The sequence below is a fragment of the Protomyctophum parallelum genome (genome assembly GCF_964188405.1).
Source record: "Protomyctophum parallelum genome assembly, chromosome: 19".
Classification (NCBI taxonomy): domain Eukaryota; kingdom Metazoa; phylum Chordata; class Actinopteri; order Myctophiformes; family Myctophidae; genus Protomyctophum; species Protomyctophum parallelum.
In genome coordinates this window covers 44,539,933-44,552,275 of record NC_139717.1, presented here as the reverse complement: position 1 = coordinate 44,552,275, position 12,343 = coordinate 44,539,933, and the positions used below count along the sequence as shown (strand labels likewise).

Below are 12,343 nucleotides of genomic sequence, written 5' to 3'. Positions count from 1 at the left end.
GTATATCCACTTTCTGTCATTTATATTTCCATTTCCACAACAATAAACAGGAAAACATGGCATATTTTGGACATACTGTAGTTCGAATGGTGATTAATCATGATTAAATTCATTTTGAAGCTGTGATTAATCTGATTAAAAATTTTAATCATTTGACAGCCCTAATTTAATACCTGTACGCTATAGACATTTTATTTAAAGACATTTTTTTGTCTAAAACTGGACTAAAATATTTTACTAATGACTAAAACTGACTAAAACCCCTAGGAGTTTCCGTCGACTAAAACTATCAAGGATAGAAATGACTAATAGGGGATTCACACTGAGACGGACTGAATCCGTTTCATTGGAACCGTTTCCGAATACGGTTGCCTGGTCCCCGATGGCCATGATTCACATTGCCCGAGATTCAACAGCGCACCCGGGTACACTTGCATAACACACTTTCATCCTCCTGATGACGGTGTGCTTGATGGCTGGCGCAAGGACACCTACCTCATCAACTATGTGACATTATTGATCCCCGTCTCAAATAAATTCAGTGTACATTGCATTGCAATGCCTCTTTGCCGTTACTTCACTGTCAGCTTGTCGCTGTGTCAGTCAGTTCTGTGCGCCAGTGTCGTCTTTGCTTAGTTCAGTTAGTTGTTTGATATGGATCCTACTTTAGCATTATTATTATTTTTACTTTGGAGACTGTAATTCAGACTGTGATTCAACAGGAGACAGGCGGCGTTGAGAAATGCGTTTGTGTCCAAACTGTTTGCTGACTACTACTCGTGCTCGACAACAAGGTGAGAAACATACGAGTTGTTCACCAGAAAATACATGTTCATTTCCACAATGCTTTAGAAATAGTGTAAATAAGTTATGGTATGGTATAAATAATATCCCTTCAGATGCAACTTGCAACCATCTGAATCATTCCAGCCCTATTCTCTAGAAACTAGGAACTAGAAAACGATATCACATGAAAGAGCTGTGGCGATATCCGAGCGCTTAAAAAATACAAGAGGGGGGATATAAAAGAGTAGGCCTACTTTATTACATGTTAAAACGCCAATGTTCCGACTCCTAAAGTGCATCTCTTCATCAGGGCATGAATGAAGCACACACACACACACACACACACACACACACACACACACACACAGCAGGCCGAGCAATCAGCATTAGTGTGGAAACACACAGATCCGTGTAATAGCACATGTATGTGTAATAACACAAGAAAACCAGATAAACAATCTATCAACATATTTAATTTGATTGTGTTGCTCACGTGATCAACACACTTTCCACACTAATGCTGTGTGTGTGCGTGCGCACGCACTTCATTCATGCCCTGCAAAGACTCTTTAGTCGGAAAATGTTGGCATTTTAACTTGTAATAATTAAGTTGGCCTACTCTGATTTTATATCCTCCCTCTCATTATTTTAATTAATAGTGCTCTGATCACCCCTCTTGCTTGCCCCTTTGATCCTTGAAGCACAAACCATACTTTTTAAACTTTTGTACCGCCAGTCCGCCACTGAGCACCTTGATCTTTTTTAACTAGAAAACGACTTCTACACTATTCAAAATATTAAGTATTGATGACATATTAACATATATAGTTTATTTCTACTTCAGGACAATTTGGGTTGAAGAGAGGAATAGGGCATGGTGGCAGCTTGTCCTTACATCCTGGGGAGATCGGCAGTGGCAACAAAACTTTCGGATGAAGAGGACTACCTTCATGGAGCTGTGTGACATTCTTCGGCCACATCTTGAGAGGGATACAACCCATTTCAGGTGTCCTGTTTCTGTGGAACACCGTGTGGCCATCTGCATTGTGAGACTGTCGACCAACACATTACACAGAGTCATAGCCCATTTATTTGGTGTTGCCATCTCAACAGCGTGTGAGATCACCAATGAGGTCGTAGAGGTAATTGTGGAAACAATGCTCTCGCAGTACATCAAAACACCATCCGAACCGGAATTTAACACCATCATCCAAGGTTTCCGCGAATGTACTGGATTCTCACACTGTGGAGGGGTTACTGATGGATCACATATCGGGATGAGGTCAGCAGCAAACACACCTGCAGATTACTACAACCGCAAGGGCTTCTACTCTGTCATTCTGCAAGCTGTTGTAGACCACCGGCTCAGATTCTGGGACATAAATGTGGGATGGCCAGGCAGAGTCCATGATGCTAGAGTTTTTGCAAATTCTAGTGTTTTTGACAGGGGTCAGAGTGGCACACTGTTCCCCAATCGCACAGACAGGATTGCAGGTATTTATTATGCTTCTTCTCCTTTTTGAATATGCATTTGTTTTTAAATTGCCATGTTCAAAATAACCATTTTAAATCAAATCAAATCAGGTGTAGATGTGCCAGTGGTGATGTTGGGTGATGCTGCCTACCCACTCCTCCCTTGGCTAATGAAACCCTACCCTGAAACCGGTGCTACTCCTGCCCAGAGAACCTTCAACTACCGACTCAGCAAGGCACGGATCACCGTTGAGAGGGCATTTGGCCGTCTCAAGGGACGATGGCAATGCCTGATGAAGAGGTACTGTAGAGCGTTCATCACCTAATGCTCACTCTGTAGGTTTATGTGCATTTTATTTCTATGCTATACCATCGAAGTGGATATACTGAGAGCTGGACCAGTAATGTGAAATAAACTGTTTATAAAGTATTCCCTCTGTTTGGTCATTCTACAGGTATGATTGCGACATCAAAAACCTAAACGCCACCATCACAGCCTGCTGTATACTGCACAAAGTACACAATGAGCCCTATGAGGAGGGGGATTTGGAGGCTAGTGCTGCAGACGATGAGGAAGACGAATTATATCCCCCTCAGGAAAACACACAGGCCAAAGCCATCAGAGATGCCCTGTCAACTTTGTTTTCTTCCTGAACCCTACATGGGCGAAACTTTTCAGTTACCATTACAATAAATCCTTATTTATCAGCAGTTTATCATGTGGACATTCCTTTTTTTTCTTCACTTGATTATTTTTGCCGTTTAAAGAACTGTGGAGATAAATTAAACTTTACGCTCTCAAGAGAAGTGTTAATTTTTTTTTTAGAAGAATTGTCATTTTGCTCTTGCCTGTCATCTCATACCTATAGCATGGAATTGTGGACAAAATCATATCCAACGACAACAAAATGGTAACATTTTAGGTCTGCAAGGCAAAATATCATCAAATGGTGGTCCGTGGCTCAAATGCAGAAGAAATAATGGGCCTTGATGAAAAACACTGCTCTTGTGATTTGACAGAAAACATATTTTTTTTAGAACCAACAAAATGCTGGTCCATGCACCCATTTTATTTAGGTTTCCAAACAAAGGTTGCCATAACAAAAACATTAAAAGTGTCACAAAAATAAATTCTCAAAGCATCACAATGTGATGATTAAATAATGAATCACAGTATTAAACACAACAGAACTTAAGGGTCATGGTCTTATAAATAATATTCGATAAACTAAACTCATGCTACAGGTGGGTATTTCATACCATACCCATACTCAGGGCTTTCATCCTGTGTGTTTGACAGAGCAACTGCAGCATTCTGTGCATTACCGGTAGGCCTATTGCGTGTATTGTAAGCATGAGCAGAAGACATGGGGGGAGCAACATGATGGTAAGCATTGTAAGCATGAGCAGAAGACATGGGGGGAGCAGCATGATGGTAAGCAGACTGGGGACATTGGGCAGCAGCATTGGGCAGCAGCTCTGCATCCCTGAAGGCTGGTGGGGTAGTGTAGTGCAGGGAAGATGGAGGTTGCTGTGAGGCGGTGTGCTGCTGGGATGAAGGCAGCATCCTGTCAAACAGGCTGCCCATCATCTGCAGGAATTTGCCGTTAGACTCCCTCTGTGCCTGAAACCGGCGTTCCTCTACCTACAATTTAGGGATTTAGCAGACGCTCTTAATTCAGAGAAATGTACAGTATGGACAACACAAATGCATAGGAATAGTATAGGATAATAAACCAGGAACCTGTCATCATTTCTAATATTCAAAAACAAAATCAATAGTCTGTACATTGAAACTATACACACACACACACACACACACTATATGATGCCACGTCAACACTGACCTGGCATCCATCTATATAGCCTTTGCATCTGTGTCTTCATCCAAGCATCAACACTGTTGTTCTCCTGTTGCTGACGAACCTGCTCTGCCTGCATAAACTCTACATGCTGACTCTGCTGCATATCCATGAAGGATGTCATCATGCTGCTCAAATCAGTTTAGGCTTTCCTCTTCCTTTTGTTGTGAATTGTCACTGGTGTAGAATAGTCACTGCGTGTCTCATCTGAAGTGCCAGTCAGCATAAAAGTATGAAAAAACAAAAACATTAGACCTTTCAACTACAATAGCATTTGATGGTATCAAGTAGGCTACATGCACGAAATTAACAAACTATTGATCAAAAATATTGTCAGCAATTGACAGGCAACCAGAAATTGTGTAGGCATCTTGGATGAATGATTCTCTTTCAGCCTGAGGTGTAAAGTAATTTATAGTTCTAATCCACCATATAGGCTAAATGAGACCATTATTTTTACTCTACATTTGATAGTTTGTTTAGATTTTATTTACATTATTCATATAGTCTATGCCTATGTATTTTAGTCATTAATTTAAAGTGCTACATTAGTAATACATGGTAACATAAACTAAACCATATAAAGAAGCCAAATTATAAAAATCATACATTTATTATGGATACGGGCAAATGCTTGTGACCGTTCTAGTATACCTATAGTTTAGATGATTTTTATACACATTTCACCACAAGATCTGCACACAAGTATCTCACTTGTAATGACAACATTAACGATAATGTGAAATACTACTATACCGCTTGCTGCCAGACTAAACGGTCCGCTACTGCCCTCATCGGACGCGGGGTTGGGAGGTGGAGATTCTGCTGCTGCTGCTGATGAAGACGATGATGACGACGGTGTTGACGGAGTTAGCGGGGGTTGTATGGGATGTGACTCCAGAAAGTCTGGGTCACTTGCTGGCTTGTGGCCAAGGATGCCGTCTACAGCATCGAACCACAGGAGTTTGTCCTTTTCGTCTGTTGAGCTGCCAGACTTACGCATCGCATCCTTTACTTTATGATACTGTGTTTTGATCCTCTTTACTTTGACACAGCATTGTTCTGTTGTTCTGTTAAACCCTCGCACAGACAAATACTCACTGATCACTCCATAGATTTCTGATTTTTTTGTGTGTATTGTCTAACTGGGGAGGCGTACTATCATCCGACAGAGCATTGCTCCGAAGGAGCAATGCTCCGAGGTGCGCTGCGGGTCGGGAGAGGGTTGCGGTTAGGTTTAGGTGTCTGCCCCGGGGGAGGTTAGGGTTAGGGTGAGGGAGGAGGTAGGTTGTCGTTCGGACCAATGCTCCGTCGGATGAAAGGCATGCACTCGTCTAACTGTGTTTGGATGTTTTGGTTGGCCCAAATTTCCAACAAACAGGATATTTCTTCATTAGTCCAGAGCGTTCCTCTCGCCATGGTTGAAACGAATGGAAAACGTACAAAGAAAAGGCTCAAATAAAGTTTCGAATGAGTCAGATAATTGCTTATAAGTCTGGCAGCTCAACAGACGAAAAGGACAAACAAACACACAGCACGTAGGCTACAGCACTGCAGCAGTCGAATATAGGCCTACTTAGTACTTACTACCTGAAGCTGATCGAACTATACCCGAGGCCGATAGGTACGGTAGGCTACATAAAGGCAGGCTCACTGCAGCGTTGCAAACGAGTAGGAAGATGTCTCACAAAGATGACATACCGGTATATATAGCCAAACCAAGCGACAGATCACAGCTGGGTCTCATTAGTGCAATCAATTCACTCACAGTTCGTACAATGTAATACGTTTCACATTCAGTATTAAAAAGTATTTTTCATATTTTGTAGTTTACAAATTTATATTTAGTACCAAAATCCAAACTGTTCAATTACAAGAAAAATAATCAATAAAAGCTCTTCATTGAAGTTCATTCATTCCTTTAGGGAACTCAGTGTTAAGCCTCTCTTTGAAGCAGAACACGGTCCCTGTCTCTCAGTGGGTGAACATTTTAGCGCTAGTGTTACGCGTCTTGCAGCGTCTGTGTCGGGTTTTTTTTCATGACGCTTGGCTCGTCGACTAGATATGATGTCACGTTCTAAAAAAAACAGTCCACTTCCTTCTTTAGGTATACATGCATTCACATTGGAACGATCCGTATCTGAATACACTTCAACGGTCCAGAGACCCTCCCCCCATGCGGTCCCGGGGACGGTTGGGCGATCCGCTCTCGGGAACGGTACGCATCATTCACACTACCACAACATCTGCCAAGTGGTCCCGGGTGCGCACCCGGGACCATAGTGTGAATCCCCTATCAGACTGACTAAGACTAATTAAGCATTTTTCCAAATTACTAAGAGTGACTAAACCTAAAAAAAATGCCTGCCAAAAACAACACTGCCGTGGACACAATGTGTACACTAACGTACCACTTGAACTGAAAGCTCTGAGGAAACTGTACAATGTTCATTCATCACACAACAACCTGAGTATTAGCCTCTTTTGCCTGAACTGTACAGCTGATACAGCATTGTCATATTTAAAAGCGCATCAAGATTATTCACACTCCTCAACTCAAAGATTGTATCAACAGATCAATGATGTCATAGACCAGTGGTTTTCAACCCTTTTCATATAAGGCCCATTTTATAAGGCATTTGAGCCACGCACCACCATTGAGATTTAGCCTCTCAGACCCACTTTTCCATGCTGTATTGATGTTGGTACCATTAGGAGAGAGTCGAGACAACAGGCAAATTATCAAAATAACAATCCTTCTACATTCTGTAATTGTGTAGACTTTTAAATTAACTAATGCAGATGTTTAACAATAATGTAACTCTTGAGAGCGTAAAATGAAACCAAATGGGTCCATTTGGTATTTTCACTTATCGACAGCCGTACAGACTCCATTTGACCACCTTTATGAGACATTTACACCAAGCTTTCTGTTCCTATACTGTAATATAAAATGTGTAAAGGCATGACAAGCTCTTTGTTCAACAACATCACCTTCTGTTCCGACGGTGATGTGTTTTGGTGTGTTCTTGGACTTGCACTTGGACTTGTTATAGCCTACTTTTGTGTTTTCTTCTACTTGGCTGCATATATATGTTCTGTATGCTGTTCATGCTTGTAGGAACAAAAACGTAAAAATACATAAATATAATAATTATAATTATTATTATAATTATTATTAAAATCATATTACATTATTAACGGGGCCTCCCAAACTTTGATTAGTTGCTTCATTGCAACATTATATTAAACAGTGTTCTATTCCTACATAGTGGAGGATATTAAGTCAATATTTCATGAGAATCGTTCACTTTATGGTACAAGCACCAAAATTGGCACACGAGTGCTTCGGAACCTACTCTCTCAGAAAAGTACGTTGTCCACTTGAAAAAACAAAATGGACACCATTTTTCAAGATGGCCGCCAAATGAAAAAGGCCTTTTGTGGCGGTTCTGGACAACCGTGGGTCCGACCAACTCGAGACCGGGCACTGCACTCCCTGTGGGTGTGTGGAACGTGTGTGTCGAATTTGAAGTCGGTGGGGCGAACGGTTCTCGAGTTACGTGGATTACAGACGTACACACACACAGAATTTGTGCAATTAGCAGATCATTGGAACGGTTGTTCGCTTGGTGATACAAGCGTGACATTTGCCGTGAACATTCCTTTGGTCAACTCTTTAACTTTTTAAACCGAGCCATCCAAAAATCCAATATGGCGGTGATATTTCAAGATGGCCACCAAAATTGGACTGGTTTTGCATTTCAGCATATATTTGGCTATACCTTTGTGATGTACTGTACCATACTACTGTATAATACTGTACGGCACTGTAGGGCATCATACTGTACCATACTGTACAGTACAGTACCATACCGTACTGTACTGTACCGTACTGTACCATACTGTACCGTACCTTACTGTATGGTATCATACTGTACCATACTGTACCGTACTGTACTGTACTGTACCATACTGTATCGTACTGTACCATACTGCATGGTACCATACTGTACCGTACTGTACCTTACTGTATGGTATCGTACTGTACTGTACTGTACTGTACTGTACTGTACTGTACTGTACTGTACTGTACCGTACTGCATGGTACCATACTGTACCATACTGTACTTTACTGTACCGTACCGTACCGTACCGTACTGTACTGTACTGTACGGCATCATACTGTACTGTACCATACTTTATGGTATCATACTGTACCATGCCGTACCGCACGTTACTGTACCGTACTGTACTTTACCATACCATACTGTACTGTAACATACTATAGTGTACTGTACAGTACCGTGTGTGTGTGTGTGTGTGTGTGTGTGTGTGTGTGTGTGTGTGGTGTGTGTGTGTGTGTGTGTGTGTGTGTGTGTGCACGTGCAGGGAAAAGGGGAGGGGTCGGTTAATGTGGAAATTGTAATGTAATTTGTGTCACAGTGAAATGTTGTGCAATACAAAAGCAATATTTGTACAGTAAATATGACATGGATGCAATGTAGTGCAGATGGATTTCTGTGGCATGCATCATTTTTTGTGCATAGAGAGATGTGTGCTAACGGAGTGATTTGGTAGGAGAAGTCGGACGGCTAAATGGACATATATGAGCATCAAAACTATATATTTTAAATACTTTTCATTAGCACATGCTTGAATTTTACATTCCATAGGGCTGGACCACACATGGACCCCATTTGGTTTTGTTTTCTGCATCTTCCTCTGTGACCTGCCACCTTCATGTCATCTCTCACAGCATCCTTAAACCTCGTCTTTGGCCATCCTCTTACCTGGCAGCTACATCTTCAGCACCCTTCTCCCAATGTACCCTCATCCCTCCTTTTCACATGTCTAAACCATCTCAACCTCACCTCTCTTGCTTTATCCCCAAACCTTCTAACCTGGGCTGATCCTCTAATTCAGTAATTTCTGATAATGTCCTTCCTTTTCACTCCTAATGAGAACCATAGCATCCTTAATTCTGCCACCTCCAGCTGTGCCTCCTTTTCATCAGTGCCACCGTTTCCAACCGTACGGCATGGCTGGTCTCACTACCATCGTATACATCTTCCCTCTCACTGGTAGCCTTCTGTCACAAATAACTCCTGAAACATACTATGTCCCATATTCTCAATACATTGGCTTCTCTTGCTAGAACATTTCCATCTCTATACTCACCTTAACCTGTTACATTACTGTCTACTGTCTGGTCAATTGGTACAAATAATTTTCTCCCTCCCTCACCATCTCTCTTTGCACTTACTGTACATCTCAAATAGCCCTGACCACTTCTTAGCCCACACCACCTGACATCACATCTCTCTCTTCTTACCCATCATCTAAAAAAAAACCCAATGGGCATTGCCCATTGACATATATTCAAGTCTGTGTGTGTGTCTGTACATCTGTAATCCACATAACCCGAGAACCGTTCGCCCCACCGACTTCAAATTCACTCGACTTCGACACACACGTTCCACGCACCCACAGGGAGTGCAGTGCCCGGTCTCGAGTCGGTCGGACCCACGGTTGTCCAGAACCGCCACAAAAGGCCCTTTTCATTTGGCGGCCATCTTGAAAAATGGTGGCCATTTAGTTTTTTCAAGTGGACAACGTACTTTTCTGAGAGAGTAGGTTCTGAAGCACTTGTGTACCAAATTTGGTGCTTGTACCATAAAGTGAACGATCGTGTCATTAATATCCTCCACTATACACGACAAAGAATGATCAAAACATTTTATTTCACCCCAGCCCAGGCCCATAAACAATCATATGGATGTTATCATGAGGCGCTACAACCTGCGGCATCGTGCACAGAACCTTGACACACTCGATCCGGGACAGAACGTATGGATCAGAGACAAAAGAACTGCTGGAGCTATCATCGGTGGCCACACTACCCCACGATCGTATCCGTGTGGAAGGACCTCACGGGACCATCAGACGAAACCGTCGTCATCTCATCGCCATGAGATCCTCGACAGAGCACAGTGGCCGTGGTGTAGCTAGCGGAGCCGTTCCTGGGAGGCGTGCCAGAGCAACCTTCAGCTGAACCGCCACAGCAGAGTCTTCCAGAACCGCCATCTTCTCCTACTACTAGAACCAGGTCTGGGAGAGCTGTGGTGAGACCAACTAGGTTGGACTTGTAATTTTCTTTACTTATGGACTTTGCGGAGAAAAAAAAAAGTGAGAGAGAAATGTGTTTGACATTGTTATGTTTGTGTTATTGCTTTATTGTACTGTGAATGTGTTAAGTCAGTTGCAGGGCCTAAGAGTGAGGACAGTAGCCTACAGTATTAGTATAGGATGGATGTTTGAGTATTGATTTTGAGGTGGATTTGTTCTGGCTAAGGCTAAATTATATGTGTGTGTTTGACTGTCTGGTTCAGGCTCAGATACAGTAGGAGCAGACCTTCCACCCACGAGGCAGAATAATCCTCAAGGTCTGTGGAATCACTGGCAGTCTACCCATTGATTCTAGAAAGGGGAGATTGTGATTGTGGTATGAGGGGAAAGACTACAGAGTCGAGAGGTGATGACATCACAGGGAGCGACCGGGCGGGAGTTGGGCTCGTGAGACAGGAACAGACAGACAGGTTGTTTACATGCAGAGAGAGTTAATAAATACTATCCACGTTAAAGTACAGTCGGACTCACGTGTATGTTATTCACTAATGCGACAGCTCACACATGTGTGGTATCATATGCTCCAAAACAGACTCGAGTGAAGGAGTCACGTGACAAAAAAGATTAGGCCACGCTCACACACAGCTCATGCTGCACAACACTGCATTTTTGACCACATTGTATATAAATGTTAGACAAAAGCAATGCATCCAGAACATTTTGATTAATTCCAAACCTTTTCCAGGCCTGGAAAACTGTTTTCTAATTTCAGATAAATGCCCAGGAATGTGACATGACTGTGGGAACCTTGATTATTATAACTTTAGTTTAATCCATTTAGGCCCAAGGACGATTATATAAATGTCTTCTGAATCCTGACAAACTATTTCATGTCAAGGACCCCTAGAATTATATGTAATTGGCCGCCGACCCCCATCTCAAAATATGTAGTAAAGATTTGAGTTAAAAACGATCGCTCTTGAAAGAATATATTCAAAGATTTGCGCCACATTTTCACAACTTTTCAAAAATAGCAGACCTACAAGTTCATAGCGTGGCACTCGGTGCCGCGCTATGAGCTTGTGGATCTGCTGTTTTTCAATAGCTAAAGTATAACATAATGCTTGAAACTCCAAGAGGAGTTCCCGCCCAAAATGGGTTTGCATGGCATGCTGTATAGTTATGTTTACCTGTGCTTCATTAAACTCCACCCATTCGTCTATGACTGCAGACAGCACCGGGTTCAGATTCAGAGCCAGAAGCAGCAGGAACAGCTTCCATACGCAGCAGCAGTCCATCCTCCCAGATGTTACTTTCCTTCCGTGGCGTTCTATAATTCTGCTCCAAGTCTCTCCAACTGGAGATATGACAAAAGTTCTCCTCTCCTGTATATGACTTCCAACAGCAGCAGTCTGCTAACTAGTGTCCTGTCTTCCCACAGCAGTCTGCTAGTGTCCTGTCCGCTTGCTTTTGACTTCACACGGGGAGAAGGAAGGAGTACTCTGTGCTGCATGCTGTGATGACTCACTTCAGAAGAATGCAGGGAACACAAAAAAAACAAAAAAATTGAAAACAGGCCACAGAGAGAGCACATATCCTGCCAATAATACTTTTTGAAGCTCCAATCTAAATCATGTGTAATATGTGACTTTATAGTTTAGTCTAGTATTTTTTGGAGAGGCGCTAGCCCCTCATATTATACTCATTAGTGTAGATTTTCTTCTCATTGACAATGAATGGAGAATTTGACATCATCTGAACATCATCTATTTTTTGTCATGATGATGTACGCTGATAAGAGCGCCCCTCACTTCACACGGGTGTGATTTTTTTAACAGGCCAAATAAGTGTTTATAATGCACACATGCACACTATGACCGGGTTGGCAAGAAGACCATGGACTGATATCGTCTATCATATTTTGTATTTATTTCATAGACACATTTAGAAGATTCTGTCGTGTGCACAATGCATTGACCTTAATGCGTTGACCTTGATTTTAAACATTTATTGCACAAAATCAATTTTTATACCAAAATTCCCTATTTCCATTGCATTTTCATCAACAACTTCCAAAAGGTTTAAAATAAATA

At 42.0% G+C, this 12,343-nt stretch overlaps 1 protein-coding gene across 1 annotated transcript in view; it reads right to left on the bottom strand.

The window, feature by feature from the left end:
* The window catches only part of mmp19 (matrix metallopeptidase 19), a 68,699-nt gene extending 56,980 nt beyond the window's left edge, over positions 1-11,719 (bottom strand). The window contains exon 1 of the mRNA XM_083790951.1: positions 11,441-11,719. Within this exon, the coding sequence (XP_083647077.1) occupies positions 11,441-11,548 (108 nt within the window). The 5' untranslated portion in view covers positions 11,549-11,719. The remainder of the gene's footprint in view (positions 1-11,440) is intronic.
* Between the last annotated feature and the right edge of the window lie 624 nt (positions 11,720-12,343).